This window comes from Rana temporaria, chromosome 2 (genome assembly GCF_905171775.1).
Source record: "Rana temporaria chromosome 2, aRanTem1.1, whole genome shotgun sequence".
In the NCBI taxonomy this organism is placed as follows: Eukaryota; Metazoa; Chordata; class Amphibia; order Anura; family Ranidae; genus Rana; species Rana temporaria.
The window spans coordinates 238,212,603-238,232,528 of record NC_053490.1 but is presented as its reverse complement, the minus strand read 5'-3'; the positions used below and the strand labels follow the sequence as shown (position 1 = coordinate 238,232,528).

General features: G+C 39.6%; 1 protein-coding gene across 6 annotated transcripts in view; it reads left to right on the top strand.

Moving 5' to 3' along the window:
- The window catches only part of MSI2 (musashi RNA binding protein 2), an 838,983-nt gene that overhangs the window by 768,727 nt on the left and 50,330 nt on the right, over positions 1-19,926 (top strand). For all 6 annotated transcript variants that reach the window (XM_040336657.1, XM_040336656.1, XM_040336658.1 and 3 more), the window contains one exon: positions 13,036-13,212. In XM_040336657.1, coding sequence (XP_040192591.1) covers positions 13,036-13,212 — 177 coding nt within the window. The remainder of the gene's footprint in view (positions 1-13,035; positions 13,213-19,926) is intronic.

Sequence of the window (19,926 nt, the reverse complement as noted above, 5' to 3'; positions counted from 1 at the left end):
AATTATATTATGGATAAAAAACCTATAGAAAAAAACGATGGTCTGTGGGTACGTCCATCGGTTAAAAATCCACGCATGCTCAGAATCAAGTCGTCTCATGCTTGGAAGCATTGAACTTCATTTTTTTCAGCACGTTGTTGTGTTTTACGTCACCGCGTTCTGACACAATCGTTTTTTTAACTGATGGTGTGTAGGCACGACTGATCATCAGTCAGCTTCATCGGATAACTGATGGAAAAATCCATCAGACCGTTTTCATCAGACTAACCTATCGTGTGTACAGGGCATTAGAGTGCATTGCACACATTAAGGCTACTTTCACATTGGTTTAGCGGTAGCGCTAAAGCGCCGCTCATTTTAGTGGTGCTTTCCTGCTGCTAGCGGGGCACTTTTAACCCCCGCTAGCGGCCAAAGAAGGGGTTAAAACTCCCCGTTTTGCAGCGCTTCCGAAACGCTTTTCAGACACTTTCAGGCAGATTCATTTTAATGGGCAGGGTGTTTTGGGAGTGCTGTATACAGCGCTCCAAAACCACCCCAAAGATGCTGCTTGCAGGACTTTTTCTAATGTCCTGAAAGTGCACCGCCGCAGTGTGAAAGCACTATTTCTAGCGCTAAAATGCCTGAAATTTGCCTCAGTGTTAAAGGAGCCTTAGAAACAAGAATTGAATTTACAAAACACACCTCTAAAAATTTAACCTTTAAGAAAAATAAATGTTTTGTCCAAAGCTTAATAATTTATAAATAGTGGGCATTTTGTCAATTGCTTTTTGAGATCTGCAAAAGTATACTGATAAGCTGGGTGATATATTTTCCTCTTTAAGGACAAATCAACCATATCCTTGGGAATCAAATAAATATCTCCTTTCCTTTCTCCACATCAGTTTGTGATCTATAAATAGAATTGTTTTTTTATTGAATCGTTTTCTTTTTTTTGGCCCCTGTTTATGATTTGTTCAGCAATAACAACCACAATCTTTCTAATGTCTATTTTGTTGCCTTGTGTCCCTGCCATTGGGACCAGCATCCAGCAATGCTGTTCCCAGCTTGCCAGGCATGATTACATTTCATAAGTCATACAGAGATTGCTTGTCACTGCAGTTCACTAATCATGACAAACCTTTTAGGACAGTGTAACATATTATGTTTGATCTGGATCACTATTACTCACATCTAACCTTGCTCTAGAATACAGCATTGTTTTTTGGTATAGCAGTACCCTTTATCAATGTTTTTGGTGCTACAAGGCACCTTTTCTCAGACGTATATCATACAGTGTCGAATCAGTGTTTCAATTTCTTCAGTTCCCTGGGCAACCTAAATGGTACATAAAAGCAAATAAAAGTATTTCATATGGACATTAGATTTGATAGCAGTATGTACGCTACCATTATGCTACAGTATTAAAGCAGATCTAATACATTTTGCAATTGGTGGACCAACACCATAGTCAAAATGCAATAGATTGTACAGAAAAAAGCCATGCATTGTGAAGATAGGAAAGCATTTCTTGTTTGCAAGCAGCCTAGGCAGCTTTCTACCATCCAAATACATCTTGATGTCACCAGGCTGCTCACTCCCAATTTGTACAATTTCCCTTAGTAGGACGGCAGAGGAAATTACCGTATTTATCAGTATATAACACACACTTTTTTCCCCTTAAAATCAGGGGAAAATCGCGTGTGCGTGTTATACGCCGATCCATGCTGTCTGAGTGAAGAGGAGCGAGCGCCGCTGAATTACATAGAGCCGTGATCTCCTTCCTGTGTATCCGGTACTCCGTCTCGCACAGCCATGCCTCCTGGCCCCGCATTGGACCACTGTACTGTCTATCATATGAGCAGGGGCAGGAGGCGTGGCTGTGAGTGACGGAGCGCCGGGTACACAGGAAGGAGATCACGGCTCTATGTAATTCAGTGGCGCTCGCTCCCCCTCTTCCCTCGGAGACAGCAGGGATGATCTGATGAAAGGTAAGACTGCAGATGGGCACTGAACAGGCAGGGCATTTTGGTAAACGTAGAGGCTTCAGATGGGCACTGATCAGGCTGCAGTGAGGAGCAATGTTGCAGATGGCCACAGATCAGGCTGCACTAAAGCTGCAGATGGACACAGATCAGGCTGCATTGATGCTCAGATACCATAATTTTGCTTCAAAGTGGTTTATTAAACTTCCCCCTAAATTGGGGTGCGTGTTATATGCCAATAAATACGGTATATATATTTTTATAACTCTACATCCCATGATCGCTTCAGTCCAATTTGTTCCTGGTGTTCACTACAGAAATGCATGCACATTTTAGTAGAAGTGATAAAGTTGTCAGTAATTATAAATAAAACAGTGGAAGTTACTTTATCAGGAACCATAGATGTATTATAATGGTGTGTCTCTGTTCGGTTGCCACTTCTTGTCCTTGCCCCATTTTCTTACTTTTGCCTAAACTAATGCACAAATGATTATGCTTTAAAATGATAACATTGTGCAGCATTTTAAATACAGAGACCAGTTGCACTAACTGTATAGAGATTAACTAATATAATACAGCCATGTTTCCTGAGAAAATCTGCTTTTCTAATGATAATTATGTTCTAGCTCCTCTCTGCTATGTTATGCTACAGATAAATGAAATGGCTCAAGGTAGTTGAGGATGCAGTGTTTTCTCAAGGATTGTTCCCTATGAAAAGAGGGCTAATGACATCAGTAGCAAGCATGAAGCATTAGAATTTGCACAATCTGTTGGATCTTTGGCTATGCTATGGGATCACCCATGATTTTTTTTTTTAATCAGAATTTTAGTTGTAATATATAAATGGTAGCAGTACTATATAAGGACCTCTTATGCAGGTTCCAGACTACTGCTTGTAATTTTGACAGCGATGAGGGAAGTAGCAAAAAAATTGTTTCCATTAAATAGTTAGCAGTTTATCTTTTTAAAGTGAAATGAAATACCAATACATTGAGTATACTATGAGTATTAGCAATTATATCCTGTCATATGCACATTACAGCACTATTGAAATTCTCAACGGTTGCTTCTCACACCAAAAAATACATGTCTAGAAATATTTTTTTTTTTTCAAACCACCAGTGATGCATTTACCCTTTAACAACTTTAAAAGTAAATTAGAATCTTATTTATGAAAGAACTGTCTTGCATATAATCTATCAGTTTTCATGCACATTTCAAGGCCTACCATAGCACCTTCTGAATTAGGCTTTTTTTGGTAATGGAGTACAAATAAGCCTGCATGCCTACAAGGATCCTTGTACAATATGTCTGTTTAGGAAGGCATTGTGTTCAGGTATGGACTACAGACATGTGGTGATGGATACATCCAATGTGCTATTGGACTCTGCAGGCATTGGTACTAAGGCATATGTTGTTGAACGCAAGAGGTGTGGTAGGTAAATTTGGGCTTAATCCAAACGTTGGAAACATGTCTTCTGGCGATCCAGTAGGTACAGTATGTTACACGCCACCTCCGCTTGTTGGATCGCAGGTGGAACGCAAAAGGCGTACCTGCGTGGTTTGAATTGAGCAAATCGTTTTAATCGTTTTTATGTCAATGCCACGTATTGGAATAAAGCTTTTTTATATACTACACCATGAGAAGCCCCTTCTTGCTTTTTTGATATATGATCGATTGTTGGAGTCCATCGTGCCTGGGACCAGTCTTTCATCAGAAGACATATTTCCATTGGTATCTACGCTTGGTTTGACTACCTGTAATGGGTGTCAAATTGGTCTGGTGAGTAGATTGTTTGCCTGGTGGTGATGGAAGATGTTACCTATCTCACCCAACTAATAAGGATTCGTATCACTCACTTGGATTGAAGATTCTGGTGGTGGCTCAGACATTTAATTAAAATTGTTTTCTATATGGACATTTAACAGTTTTTCTAGCACGTTTATTATTTCATGTATTTACATATTTATGGTTAATAGAGTGCGGTATGAAATGTATTTGATTTTTGTTTTAACATATTTTTAGACTTTTGGTCTCACTACCAGCTGCTCCCCAGAGGTCCACAGCACAATTTTTAGTTTTATTGGTTCATTGTGCACAGCTTATAGATATGTCCTATAATGTTTCACTTATGGGCACTGATTAGTTGGCACTGATGATGAGGCACTAATATGCCGCAGTTATGGGCACTGATGGGCAGCACTGACTGGCATCACTTATGGCCACTGTTTGGTGGCACTTGTGGCAACTGATTGCTGGCAGTGGTAGGCACTAATTGCTGGCACTGGTGGCGCTTTATTGTAAGCAGAGCACTGATGATCAGTGCCCTGTTTACATGCTTCGATGTCCCCTGTGAGAAAATGCACTGATTGGCTCTCCTCAACACACTCTGTCAGTGTGAGGCGATGAGAGCCGATTACTGGCATTTCAGTGTTTACATGTGACTGCTTGTGATTGGACACAGCCGGTCACGTGGTTAAAGAGCCATGGCTGTTTACAGAGATCGGGGTTGCGCCGTGTCCTAGCAACAGGGCGCGGCCGCTATAGCCAAGCTGCGTGCCCATTCCGGTGAGCCGTCATATGACGTTCACCCAGAGCGAGAGCCACACCACCCCTCCAACAATCTTAAAAGATTTCCCAGTTTGTGTATGTCTCATATGCAATGTAACCATCTCATTGTTGATCTAATTTGTTGGATTGAATCTTTATAAAATCTTTTGTAAAAGAAAAGACTTCCTAGTGCAACATTTTCCTATGGTTAAATATATTTTCTTATATTAGAATATTGAGACCATTTGTTCCTTCATAGTTTTAAATTTATTTTTTGGATTATAGTTTTGATATCTTGAGGTCTGATAATGGAATTATTTTGTTTGTTTTTCCTACCAAAGTTTCTAAAATGTGGCATTCCTTGCAAAGAAAAAGAAAACCTCAGGTGCTTTTAATAGGTATTTTATGTCTATGCAATAAATTATAGGAAATTACAAGCAGAACAAGTCAGACAAAAGAACAAAAAGAGAGATATTTTAGCCAGATCTTAATTTCACCCCATCTTCCCACACCTTTTGATTCTCACCATGTGCAGTCTTCCCATATGACAGTGTTATTTCACTCGAATTTCCACCGGAGATGGCATCTCTCGACCTTTAATTAGAAGCTGGGGAAACTAAAGTCACACAAGCATTAAAGAGACACCGGACGAAGGAGAATAAAGCACATATGTTTAATGATGATTGGCTAGTAAATGCTGTTATTGGTATTTTGTGCTGGGATAAAGAAGTAGAGCTTCTTGGAGGTTGATGGTGTTTGTCTTGCACGGGCTGCAGTTGTACAGGCTTGAACTTGTTTTATGCATCAGGCCAATTATGAAAGTGTGGGGAGGGGTGGCAGAAACACAGGTGTTTGGGACACATTTCCATGCACTGTTTGAGTTTGCCAGGCATTGCACACAGTAAATTGTAATTTTCAATTGCTATATGAAAAGGAAAGCAATGTTTTGAATCGGTTCTGTTGGAAACAATAAAACTCATATTAGAAACAAACTGTATGCAAACCTTTTTGTGAAAACATATTTTAGCTGGGGCTGTCTTTTAAAGAGTTATTTAAGTTTGTGAATGTACAAAAATAATCATATTCTTAAAGATGCTTCCTGCTCTAAATGCAACCATACAGCTCTTGAGCTGTGTTTGAAACTGTACACCTTGTGATCTTACTAAATTCTAAGAGCAATACTTCTGTCAGGAAGATGGCATATGTTAGTAAGTGGCTGCTTTTTTTAGATATTAGTTATACACCTGCTCAGAGAGACTAGGAGAAATTCAATCAAAGAAATCTAAAATCAAGATATTTTATTGCAAAATTGCATAAACTTATTGACAGTGTAGTTGTAGTGTTTTAGCCAAATATAGGCTTTTACGTCACTCGGTAACATTTCTAGTCTTTAGGACTGTAAGGACCTTTTCTGTTTTGGTTTGGTAAAGACCAAAAACATAGCAATGTTGCAAAGAGCAATGTAAAAACCTGGCCTAAAATGTGGCTAAAACAATACTACTATGTAAATGGTTCCAATGCTATTTTTCCAAAAAGAGATGGGATCGAATGCTCTGTACTGTAAAATAATCGTTATCTTAAGCCATTGCACATATTTCATTGGTTTTCTAAACCATCTAATCCTTATTTACTGTCTCGCCCAATGTTCATTATGTAATATAGTGTCCAAAACTGACAAATTAAGATGAGTGATTCAATTGCTGATCACTCTTCAGAGGCATAATCGCTAAAATTTAGAATATGTCATGATTAGTGGAAGTTTCTCCTTTGATGCTTTAAATGCTGCAGAAATGCTATTACCTTTGGAAAGAAAAGGAAGCCACTCAAAAGCAAAATTTAAGTGTAGTAAGTAGTGTGCTACTTACAAGCACTGACTGTTTCACTGTGTGCAATTATAAAGCCTTGTACACGTGGTTCAATATTGGTTGGTTCTGCAGGAACTGTACAACTGTCGGCCCGTGTGTACAGCTGTCTATTCTACAGATGCTGGTCTCTTGAAAACCAGCATCTGACCAGGATCCAATTGGTGTGTTCTGGGGGAGGGGGCAGTCCCCCTGTCAGAACACAAAGGCACAGCAGCGGCGGTGGCAGCACTAACATTGCTTGTGTTGGGATGGCGAGTTCTCCCTTTTGTTTTTTTTGTTTTTTTCGTTCAGCCCACTGGGTTGAACAAAAAAAAACTTCCAGTGTGTACCCAGCTGACAGGTACATGTGCTGTTTCACAAAATCTCCTTAACTTGTGAATACAATACAGATAAATCCAGACTATTATATCAAGAAAAACTATATTGCAGTTGGCAAAATAGCACCTGAAAAGAAAGATCATTGATCATCTAAAAATACACAGCTTGCTGGACCCAAAGCAGCATGGCTTCCCTGAGGGCAGTTCATGTCAGACTAATCTGATTGATTTTTTTTATTATATTACCAATGTTTTAGACCAGGGTGGTGCTGTGGACATAGCATATCTTAATTTTGGCAAGGCATTTGGTACAGTTCCACATAATGATTGAATACAAAAGTTGTACAAGCTAGGAATTAACCCTTCGGTGGTTCAGTGGATATGCAGTTGGCTAAAGGATAGAGTCTGGAGTATGGTTGTAAATGAGGTTCACTCAGAACAGAGACCAGTCACTAGTGGTGTACCACACGGCTTTGTACTAGTTCCTGTTCTATTTAATCTCTATAAGTGATATTACTAAAGGTTTGAAGGGCAATGTAGGTCTTTTTGCTGATGTCACAAAGGTGTGTAATAGGGTTGAAATCCCTGGAGGTGTCTGTAACGTGGAACATGATTTTGCATTGCTGGAGGATTGGTCAAAGCAGTGGATACTGCAGTTCAATATTTCTAAATGTAAAATAATGCACCTAGGGAAAAATAATTCCCTGAGACAGTACAACATTGGGGGTACAGTGTTAGCACTACAGAAGAAAAAGATTTGGGGGTACTTTTTACAGATTGCAAAATGAGCAAACGGTGTGACCATGCAGTGAGAAAAGTGAATAGAATTCTAGGATGCATCACTAGAAGAGGGATCACCAGGAGGCGGAAAGAGGTTCTGATACCCCTATATATCTTTAGAGACCTAAATTAGAAAACTGTGTCTAGTTCTGGAAACCTCACTTACAGAAAAATATTGATCAGCTAGAATGAGTCCAGAGACGGTTCACAAAAATGGTGAAAGGTTTGGGGGATAAAACATATCAAGAGACTTCAGGAACATAATATATACAGTGTGGAAGGGAATGGAAAGGGGAGACATGATTGAATCCTTTAAATATATCAAGGTGGTGAAAATGGTTCAGGGGGGCAGTTTTTTTTAATATGAAACCAAAATCAAGAACATGGGGACATGACTTTAATCTAACTGGAGGAAAGTTCAAAACTAATCTTAGAAAGTATTATTTTACTGAAAGGGTAGTTGATGCTTGGAATAAACTACCAGCAGAGGTAGTGAGACAGTCATCAGTAAATGGCTTTAAACGTGCTTGGGATGAACATAGATCTATAATCAGACAACAAAGGTAACAAAAATAAAAAAATTGGCAGAGTCGATGGACTACTCGTTCTCTTTCTGCCATCACTGTTCTATGTTTCTATGGATAATTGATGCCAAAACAGTACCACATTTTAGGCAGAATGGGATTACATACAATCTAAATGTTATAATTTACAAACTGAAGGTGTAGTTATGGTGTAATGTAAGCAATTACTAATTCTCTTCCTTGGAAAGGAGGAGTAGAGGCACTGGAAACAAGTGTACAGTAGGTGAATAAATAGCTCAATTTCAGCAGCTCTCACAAGTCAGGGAGCCCCCTGGGAAAAAGGGGTTACACATATTAAGAATCCACTTGTAAAAAAATAAAACCAATAAGAGCTTAAAACAAATGTCCAAGAGTCCAATATATTTTACAGTAGAAACAGTTTGCAGCACGAAGGTCTGAAAACAACCAACATGTTTCAGAGTTCAGGAAATCCTCCTTAACTAGTTGCCGACCAGCCGCCGCAGTTCTACGGCGGCAGGTCGGCTCCCCTGCGTGAGAGCCCGTAGCTCTAAGTCGGCTCCTGAAGCGGCCACTAGGGGCTCGTCCCTGACTCCCGTGCGCGTGCCCGGTGGGCGCGATTGCTCGTTACACACAGCTCCCGGGCCTGTCAGGGGAGAAATGCCTGACCGTCTGTTCATACAATGTATGAACAGCGATCAGTCATTTCCCCTAGTGAGGCCACCCCCCTACAGTTAGAACACACCCAGGGAACATACTTAACCCCTTCCCCACCCCCTAGTGTTAACCCCTTCTTTGCCAATGGCATTTTTATAGTAATCCAATGCATTTTTATAGCACTGATCGCTATAAAAAAGCCAATGGTCCCAAAAATATGTCCGAAGTGTCTGCCATAATGTCGCAGTACCGGAAAAAAATCACTGATCTCCGCCATTACTAGTAAAAAATTTAATATTAATAAAAATGCCATAAAACTACCCCCTATTTTGTAAATGCTATAACTTTTGCGCAAACCAATCAATAAACGTTTATTGCGATTTTTTTAGGAAAAATATGTAGAAGAATACGTATCGGCCTAAACTGAGGAAAACATTTTTTTTATATATTTTTGGGGGATATTTATTATAGCAAAAAATAAAAAATATTATTTTTTTTCAAAATTGTCGCTCTATTTTTGTTTATAGCACAAAAACTAAAAACCGCAGAGGTGATCAAATACCACCAAAAGAAAGCTCTATTTGTGGGGAAAAAAGGACGCCAATTTTGTTTGGGAGCCACGTCGCACGACCGCGCAATTGTCAGTTAAAGCGACGCAGTGCCGAATCGCAAAAAGTGCTCTGGTCTTTGACCAGCAATATGGTCCGGGGGTTAAGTGGTTAAAAATATATCAGATTTAAAAGACTTGAAATGCTTTGGAAGATTGATTTGTGTTGTTTGAATCTATTTGGAAGTGTTTAGATACCACTTTTGGCAATACTTTTTTGCCTGCTGCTACCCTATAGGAATTTCCATATCCAAAGAGCAGATAAGAGCGTTCTGGTCTGTTGCATAGGCACTTAAGTCACTGGAGAAACAAGAAAAAAAGGCATTTACAATGGGCAGCGAATGTTGGGTCATTTTGTGCAAAAGTTGTAGCGCCTACAAACTGGTGTTTTTATACTAGTAATGGTGGCAATCAGCGACTTAAAGAGGGACCGCACTATTGCAGCAAACAATTTGACACTAACTGACACTTTGTGGAAACCAATGACACTAATATAGTCATCAGTGTTAAAAATATGTACTGTAACTGTACTAATGGCATTGCGATCAAAGGGTTAAATGTGTGCCCAACCAGTGTTTTTGTGTACTATGTGTGGTTCTTTCACTAAGGGATGTGGTGAATATTTTTCCCAGCCTTTGCAGGGAAACAAAACCCATCACATCCCACCTGTCAGGAAAGAGCTCTGCATTGTTTACTAATACACTGACTGTACTAATGACACTGGCTGGAAAGGGGTTAAACATCTAAGGCTATCAAAGGTGTTTTGTTTACTATGTGTGGTGCTTTTACTAAGGGATGTGATGGTTGGTTTCCCTGCAAAACAGGGAATACAATCTATCTCACCTGTCAGAACAGAACTCTGCATTGTTTACATATGTAGAGCTCTGACCTGTGTCTCTCCTCGACTATCGGCAGGTGCCGGAATGTAGTGTGTTTTTTTGGGGGGGAGGGGTGGTTTTTGGGCTCTGTGCATGAGCCCTTAAAGAGCAGCAGTTCCAGGTACCAAGTAAAAATTGGTTAACTGCAGATCTTATCCCGCAAACACTGCAGCTGTATCAAGGTTAAAAAAATATATATTTAGTTTTATCTTAAAATTCATTTCTATAATCTACTACAACTGTTTAAGTGGGAGGATTTTATTCTTAAAGCAACCATGTTACAAAAATAAATATAAAAACTCCTTTTACTTGTTAAAAAAGAAGTGTATATTCACCTTTTCTGGTGGTTGTGCTGTTCACCGCTGCAACGGACCACAGAGATCAACACTGCAGTGGGACTGTTTCTACTGATAGAAGTGGAATTAGGCATTACTGATACACTTCTTTTGCTTTTACAAGTAATATGAGTTTTAGCGCATAACCCCAAAAACAAACATTTTCTTTTTCATGGCTTACCAGTCTTTAGATATGGTGGCTGTATTAGTTTTCTTTTTCATGCTTTTTCCTTTATTTTCACCTAGTGATTCTGGCGATAACTGTCCTAGTGTTACAGCACTCGCCCTACTTTATTAGGACATCAAAGACAGAATAGGACTACAGAAACATACCCCTATCCTCTTCTCTATAACATAGGGGGGTGTTGTTCTACTGTATACTCCTCTGAGATTGCAAAGAACAAAGTATTTGATATCCGGTGACAAGATTTCTGACAATACTTAATTTTCAATTGAGTATTTATTAGATCAAAATAACAGAAGTTAATTATTAGAGTTTATTTTTTGCAATGCGGTCACTTCAAGTCTGCACTTAAAAAATTGCAGATGCCCCCCACCCCCCTGGGCAGCATAAGTGCGCTTACATTCTTCCATCTTTTATATGCATTCCTAAATTAAATCTTCTTATAAAGATGCAAATGCCATCATTGTAGCATTTTGCATAACCTAAAGGGTCAGAACAGGTATGTTGTGTTTTTTAACAGATGTCACCCACTGGCTTCTTACAATTGTTGAGTAGACTAGTGAGGTTTCCATGAATATCTGCTGCTAGAGTCCCTAGCAAATTCAAAATAGAGCTATGTTGTTCAGCCTGTCTTTATCTTAGCCAAAATTGAAACATACATTTTTAGTGGACTGATCTGTTAAAGCAAAACTAAACTGACTGATTTAACAGTTTAAAAAAATTGTTACATTCCCAAGACTGTAACTGTCCCATTGGTTTGTGCTCTCAATCCAAACTGTCAAACAATCAATTGGCTGGTATCATAACTGAGCATCATGGCAGAGGCCAGGATGGCACCTTCCTTGTCTAAAAATGATAGGAGTGTTTAGTTCCATCTTTAAAGCGGGGGTTCACCCAAAAAACAAATTTTTAACATTAGACTGAGGCTAATTGTGGGAAGCACAATCGGATGTTTTTTTTTAAATCAATGCAGTACATACCGTTTTAGAGATAATGTTCTCCGCAGCTTCCGGGTATGGTCTGCGGGACTGGGCATTCCTATTTGATTGACAGGCTTCCGACCGTCGCATACAGCGCGTCACGAGTTGCCGAAAGAAGCCGAACGTCGGTGCGCAGGTGCATTATAGAGCCACACCGACGTTCTTTCGGCAACTCGTGACGCCGCTGTATGCGACGGTCGGAAGCCTGTCAATCAAATAGGAATGCCCAGTCCCGCAGACCATACCCGGAAGCCGCGGAGAACATCTATCTCTAAATCGGTATGTACTGCATTGATTAAAAAAAAAAAAACACCCGATTGTGCTTCCCACAATTAGCCTCAATCTAATGTTAACATTTTTTTTTTCGAGTGAACCCCTGCTTTAAGTGCATCTATTATCAGGTAACTGTTGTATTAAATACACACTAATGTATGTCTTAAATAATTTTATCATTATGTTCTCTTGTGTACTGTGTGTAATCTGTGTGTTTTCTAATATATTATAGATTAGAATATGATTAGACCCTTATCTTCTGATTTTGTCTTAAAGTAATTCTAACGTCCTAAAGATTTTTTAATTTAACACACCCTCTGCATTAAGGTAAAACAACTTTAACTGTGTCCCCCCCTCCCATTACTTACCTTATTCCTGTATCGAATCCTGCAGGTCTTCTCCCCCTCTCTTCCTGGTCTCACAGACTTTGATGAGAACATTGTAGGCCATTGGCTCCTGATGCCATCAATCAAAGCCAGTGACCAAAGACCAGGGATGAGGCCAAGCCAGGCTGTGTGTCTATAGACATGTACAACCCGGCTCAGGAGTGAGCCTGCACATCTGCCCTCATAGCATTTAGCTTGCTATGGGGACAGACACAGAAGCGAAGGAGCCAAGATCATCAGCGGGGGCCCCCAGAATAGGAGGTAATGGACAGAGCAGGTAAGTATAAAAAAAAATTTGTACAACCATGTTCATGGCTAGCCAGACTTTTTTAACAATTGACTCTATGTAGTTTTGGCATTTCAATTGTCTTTAGATACCCCTTAAATAACAGCTTCACCAACCACACTTGAGCTAGTTGTTTATATCTAAATGATTAATGCTTACTATTGCCTGTTTTATACTTTCTCACTGTGGTTTTAAATTGAGAAGTGTACAAAAAATGCACCTTTTTTGTCTTTCACTTTGCTGTCAAAATATGTCTGTGTTCACACAATTGTTTATAAAACTGTTGCATTTTTAAAAAAAATTCTATGTTGTAATGAGCAGTCGATTGGATGGCAAGGGCTGGCGACCTGTTTGTTTGTTATTTCACACTTTTGTTTTGAGTGCAATGAGTTATAATGCAGAACTCAAAATGATGGGATCAATATGTCTCTAGGCCTCCCTGATTATGGTTTCTATACTTCGCCCGGTGACCAACGGGCTACTTTATCGTTTGCGGATTACGGTTCCATGGGGCCTCGGGCGGCTCAGATGCTTCGTAGCGAGCATGCTGCTTCAGCAAGTAACTCCCCCCTCCATCATCTTCCCAGCCCGGATCAGTTTAAGAGCCCAGGTTTGTACAGCCTTTTAATTTATTGGGGTTAATGGGTAATCAATTGTTGTAAAGAAAATGTTATATGAAGTACAGATTTTGCATGCCCAGTATATTTTATACTTGCTTGTATCTGTGGTGCAATCCTTACAAAATTATGTAATATGCAATCCATGAGTGAGTGAGCCCATTTCAAAACTGTTATTTGTGCATGAATTTTGCAAATCTATACCATTAATACATGCATGTAGACTATTTCATACTTCTAGTATGAAGTTTGAAAGTTGACTGTTACTGAATAATTGCAAAATGTCAGATTTTATTTCTCTTAATAAAATTACTTGTTTCAGATAGCATTTTACATGTTGTTCGTTTTTCAGTATGTTTTCAGGCTTAAGTTTTCATGCCAGCTGTCAGTCAACAATAGTTTTATTTTTTATATGCAGTATATGTATGTATATATACAAGTGCAGCATTAGAAAAAAAAAAGCACAATTTAAATAACATTCCGTGAAATGCCAGATACTATTCAGTAAAAATACCACAATACCTAAGTGTAATAAATAATACTGATTACAATAGTCGTCATAAAAATATCATAATATAGGTAATTTAACTTAAATAAACATAAATAAAAAATTACAAATTCATATGTAAAAGTTCATTTGAAAAGAATTCCAATATTCTCTATTCCAATAAATAAAATCAGGTGGGATTTCCTATCTTCTCAGTGACTGAGATCTAGATCCAAAGAGTGAATTCTAAAGCCACATCACTGCACACCACCCTTGTGTGAGGAGAGGCTTACCAGAAGATTTTGACCCTCAAATTATAGAGCAGTCAAAACAGCTTTACATGTAGGTTTTCTTTAGAGAAAGCATCCCACAGCTGATGGCACCTGAATCGTCTTTAACAACTGCCGCAATCCTCCATAAGCAGTGATACATGGCCATTTAAACATCCCAGATGTACATGTAAGAAGTAAACGCAATTCCCAAAGTGCAGTACTATAAACCATCAGCATTTATTAGTTATTATTATACAGAATTTATAAAGTGCCAACAGTGTATGCAGCGCTTTACAATATAAAGGGGGTCAGTACAATTACTATTCTGTTCAATACAGAAGGAATAGGAGGGCCCTGCACATGGAGCTTACAATCTAAAGGGAAGGGCAGGTGGTAAAAAAGGTAATCGCTGTAATTATCGCTGAAGTTAAAATTACACTTGCGAGTATGTAGAGCCCAAAACAATTCTTTGTACACACAATCTCTATGATGCCCACATCAAAGATGACCGACATTCGGCATGAATGCGTGGTGATGTACATCCTAGGGGAGACTGGATTGACTAAAAATGACTGCGTTCCTAGGAACTAAACAAAATGCAAACAACATAAATTGATAAAAGCCTTGAGTATTCTTAGTCAAAAGAAAAATGGTGAGTAACTTTTTTTTAATTTAGGGGTATTGTATAACATGCAAAAATTGTTCACAGATTAAGTCATTATCAAAAAAAAATTTTTTTTTTTAATTTGCTGACCAGATATTTAGGTTTCCATCAGATTTAGAATTTACTGGAAATGTCAGACCCATATTTCTAAAAAGATCTATAAATGCTTGTGTTACAGCCTTTTAATCATCAGTATTCTAGGTTAATTAGCCTTAGCAACAATAATTGCCCAGTGCTGTTCCTCCTCCTAGCTCTTGGATCACTCTCAAGCTCCATAGCAGCAACAGCTAAATAGGAGTTACACTTTTGTTTTAAACTCCGTGGGGTAGATTCAGATAGATCAGCGGATCTTTAGATCAGTGTAATCTATCTTATTTACGATCCGCCAGCGCAAGTTTTTGAGGCAAGTGCTGTATTCAGAAAGCACTTGCCTCTAAAGTTGCGCCGGCGGATCGTAAATTCCGCGGCTAGGGGGAGTTTACTATTTAAATCAGGCGCGTCCCCGCGCCGATCGTACTGCGCATGCGCCGCCGGCTAAATTTCCCAGCGTGCATTGCTCCAAATGTTGTCGCTAGTATGTCATTGGTTTCGACGTGTATGTAAATTACGTCTATCCGTATTCGCGAACGACTTACGCAAACAACGTAAAAATTCAAAACTTGGCGCAGGAACGACGCCCATACTTAACATAGGATACGCCACATATAGCAGGGGTAACTATCCGCTGGAAAAAGCCGAACGCAAACGACATAAAAAAAAAGCGACGGGCGGGCGTTCGTTTCTGAATCGGCGTATTTCCTCATTTGCATATTCGTTGCCTATACAAATGGAAGCGCCACCTAGCGGCCAGCGGGAGATTGCAGCCTAAGATCCGACGGTGTAAGTCACTTACACCTGTCGGATCTTAGGGAGATCTATGCGGAACCTGATTCTATGAATCAGCCGCATAGATCTGACCGTCGGATCTCAGAGATACGACGGCGTATCAGGAGATACGCCGTCGTATCTCTATCTGAATCTGCCCCCCTGACTGTGTATCAGCTTTTTGCCTGATATGCTGGAAGAGAGTTGGAAAGTCCATTGTTATATGAAGCTGCAATCCTGTTTAGCTGTGCTGCTTGGGAGTGATCGATGAGCTAGGAGGAGAAGGAACAGCACATGGTATTAGCTGTAACTACAGGCGATTACCTGGAAATCTGATCAGTAGGCTGAAACAAGCATTTCCAGACTTTCAGAAATGCATGTCTGATGTTTCCAGTGAGTGCTGAATCTAATGGGCCTTTTTTGTGAATTGAAAGCTCAGCTGTTTGGATTACTATTGTTTCTTATAGGTTTTTGGCAGCCCAGAAATGGGTGGATGGGCGTCAATATATATAAGTTCAGTTCTGATAATTGTAAGCAGATATTTTGGTTTCCCATCCAAATATATGACTTCAGTTGTGAAATATTCTTTCACCCCAATAAGTCTACTGTATTATTAATTTTATTTGCTTACTAATCTACCAATGTCAAAAGATGTCTTGAAAAATATTGTCTGCAGACTTTGTTGTTGGTCCAGTGTCTAGATTGAGCGGAGTGTGTGTCTGAGTTGGGGTGTGTGTCAACGGGCTTTTGCTCACATCAGACAGGTTTTATATTCCTAAAAGTCTGGGAATTCAGAACCCTTTTGAAGAAGGTCAAATGCAGGTTGGAAGGAGGCCATCTGCAGGTCAAATCCACCTGTGTATGAATTCTGAATGATCTAGGCAGCATCTCATACTGATGCCCTCAACACAAGCTACTTAAGTTGTCCGCGTGGGAAAATAAGGATGCAGCAGACCATACACATTAGACAGCAGTCAAATATGCATACACGATCTGAATTATTTAAACAGATTATTATGTACACATGCACACTTATATTTGTATGTATTCACAAAATAATAAGGCTACTTTCACACTGGGGCGGGCGGGCGTTGACGCTAAAACGCTGCTAGTTTTAGTGTTGTATTAGCGGCACTATTCGGCCACTATCGGGACACTTTCAACCCCCGCTAGCGGCTAAATAAATGTTTAAATGCGCCTGTGTAGCGCCGCTGCCAAATTGCTTTGCAGGTGCTTCAGCAGCAGTGTCCATTCTTTCAATGGGCAGGAGCAGTGGAGGAGCGATGTATACACCACTCCTTCACCATCCCAAAGATGCTGCTTGCAGGACTTTTTTTAACGTCCTGCCAGCAAAGCACCCCAGTGTGAAAGCAGGGGAGTTGTTTTTCAGGTGCTTTACTTTTTATCCCAAAAGCGCCTGAAAAATGCATCAGTGTGAAAGGGGGTCTAAAGGTTCCCATATAGTGCCAACAATTTACACAGTGCTTTACGCTTTGTACATTCACATCAGTCCCTGCCTTCAAAGAACTTGCATGCTCACTCTATCTCGCATGCATACATATTCATACTAGGATCAATTTAGTCAGGAGCCATTAAACCTACTAGCATGTATTTGGAGTGTGGGAGGAGTACCCAAAGCACAGGGAGAACATGTTTATTGTACAAAAATGCTGGTCCAAGCACACGTTTGGTATAAACATGATCATGGAGTAGTTACTCCATGATCATGTTTACACCAAACGTGTCTGCTGAGGCTTAAAGTGATTATAAAGTCTCATTTTTTTTAAATAAAAATAACTGACATATTATACTTACCTGCTCTGTTGCAGTGGATTTTACTTACCTGCTCTGTTGCAGTGGATTTGCACAGAGAAACCCAGATCCTCCTCTTCTCGGGTCACTCTTCTGTGCTCCTGGCCCCTCCCTCCTGTTAAGTGCCCCCCACAGCAAGCAGCTTTTTATGGGGGCAGCCGAGCCCAAGCACAGCTCCCTTTGTCCATTCAGACACAGAGCTGCAGACTGGCCCTGCCCCCTTTCTCTCCTGATTGGTTGACTGACTTTGACAGTGGTACCACTGCTGTGTCTCAGCCAATCAGGAGGGGGAGCCTCGGAAGGCCGAGACACTCGTGGACAGAGATGGGGCTCCAGTAAGTATTTGGGGGGCTGCTACACACACATAAGGCTTTTTATCCTGATGCATAGAATGCATTAAGATAAAAAACCCCTCTGAATGTACAGCTCCTTTAGGGATATCAGAATTATCAGTAACAATACTAATTGACACCTAAAATTTTGAATATATACACTCTTTCTGTCAGTTGTCATGAATTCTGCTAGAAGCATTGTTCTAATCTGTTTAATCTTAATGCAGTACCATTTTTACACTGCTATAGAAACCAATACCAAAAAAAAAAAAAGCCATAATAACTACATTATATTATATGAGGGTTTACCTAAAAAGGTCTGTTCAAGAGGCTATCTAGTGGACCAGAAGTATTTCTGGTCCACTAGATAGCCTCTTGAACAGACCTTTTTAGGTAAACCCTCATATAATATAATGTAGTTATTATGGCTTTTTTTTGGTATTGGTTTCTATAGCAGAGTAAAATTTGACTGGCTAAGCTACTACATCAATAATTTGATTTGTATTTCATTGAACAAGGTAGAATATACCCATTCGAATTATAGGTTCTTTGGATATGACATATAAGGTTACCCAGGCATAGCAATGCATACAATGTTTTAGACAAGTTAGCAACACGGCACAAATGAATATATCTAATTCAATATGATTGCATCATTCCGGACACAGTGTCCAGTTTCTGCCTATAAACAAGGAGGCTAATGCTCACATGCCATATCAATATGACTTAATGTGAAGTTTTTTAGTTAGTATGTTGTTCTAACATTATGTATACTTTCAATGTTTGGTTTTGTCTTTTTTGAGCAGTGTTTGTTTTTAGCCTAATCAGAGCTGTTCCCCATGAAAGAACGGGCTGACCAAGGATCCTATGTCATTTTTTTTAAATAATTTTTTCTAAATAATGCTTTTTCGATGCATTTGCCAGCCTCTGCTGATTCTTTGACAAAGAACAGGCAGAGAAAGTGCACCACAAGGGACTACTGAATGAAAGACATATGTGTTGCTTCCCTAAAAAAACAAAACAATAAGTGGTTAGATTAATCTGTTCACAGCAAAATGTCTAATTTTCTCTGGATACAAAGCGTGAAATAGCTTATTTATGAAAAGGTTAAAGAAGATGTGTGAGATTCTAAAAAAAAAAAAAATACATACTCACCTACATGCTGCAGCATCAGTGCATCACATGATTGCTCAGGTCTTGGTCGGTCCACTCTGAGCATAGTGTGGTGACTGTCATTCACCGCTTCCTGCTCTGACCCTCCAGTATTCACTGGAGCACTGTGCTGAGGAGGGATGTACGAGTAATTGGCTCAAGCTCAGAGAGGCTGTGCCAGATGCTGATCAAGCAGAAATATTATTGCCAAGATCCTTCCACAGCCTAGGGCAGTTCTGTGATGTCAAAGTGACAGTGGGCTGTCTCCTGGTCACAGGAGATCTTTGGCCATACTTCTCTTTTAAAGGCAGCTATCACAGAACTGCCTTCAGTAAAGTCACCACGTGTATGCTGGTAAGGTGAAGCAATGGTCTTAAAGTTCTTCCACCCAGCCTATAGTAAGTGCATTTTTACCATCAAATTAGTTGTATTGAGTTACTAAAATAATAGAATTAACCTAAATGCAACTATACATGGATATGGGTGTTCACTGAGACTCCTGTAGCTGTACATATTGTTAGGCTAAATTTGACTGTGAAAACTCTTGTGGGTTTTAACACACATTATGGCATTTTGCATAATCTTACCTGGTAACAATATAAATAATGTCTTATGGTGGTATTTGGTAAAACTCTGTAAAATGCAGAGTTTTGCATTTACTGGGTTACCGATCATTGTATGAGTCCCCCAAATGCACACTGATGAAATGAAATTCAGGTAGGCTGAATGCATTTAGAGATATAATTGAACATGATTGGTTTGTATGACAGTTCTATGTTTTCTGCAGTTTCCCTGTAGTAGCTACAGTAACTGTGTTGCATATGAATGCAATTTAAAAGTGCATTTACACTCATGCTTTGTTGGTTAGAATGAATGAGGCCAGAGAGTATTTTGGGAGTTGTAACATTTAGAGTTTGCAGCTTTATGTATAGCTGACCCTTCCTGCAATATAACGTATGTGTGCAATATACATGTGTGACAAAAGACCACTCATATAAGTAGTTCCTGTGAGTTCTTTAACCTTCTGGGCGGTATTCCCGTGTGTGTCTCGGGGCGAGATTTTTAGGCTACGATCGGTAACCCCGAGACACACACGGGTTTGCTTCGCTAGATGCAGGAAGAGG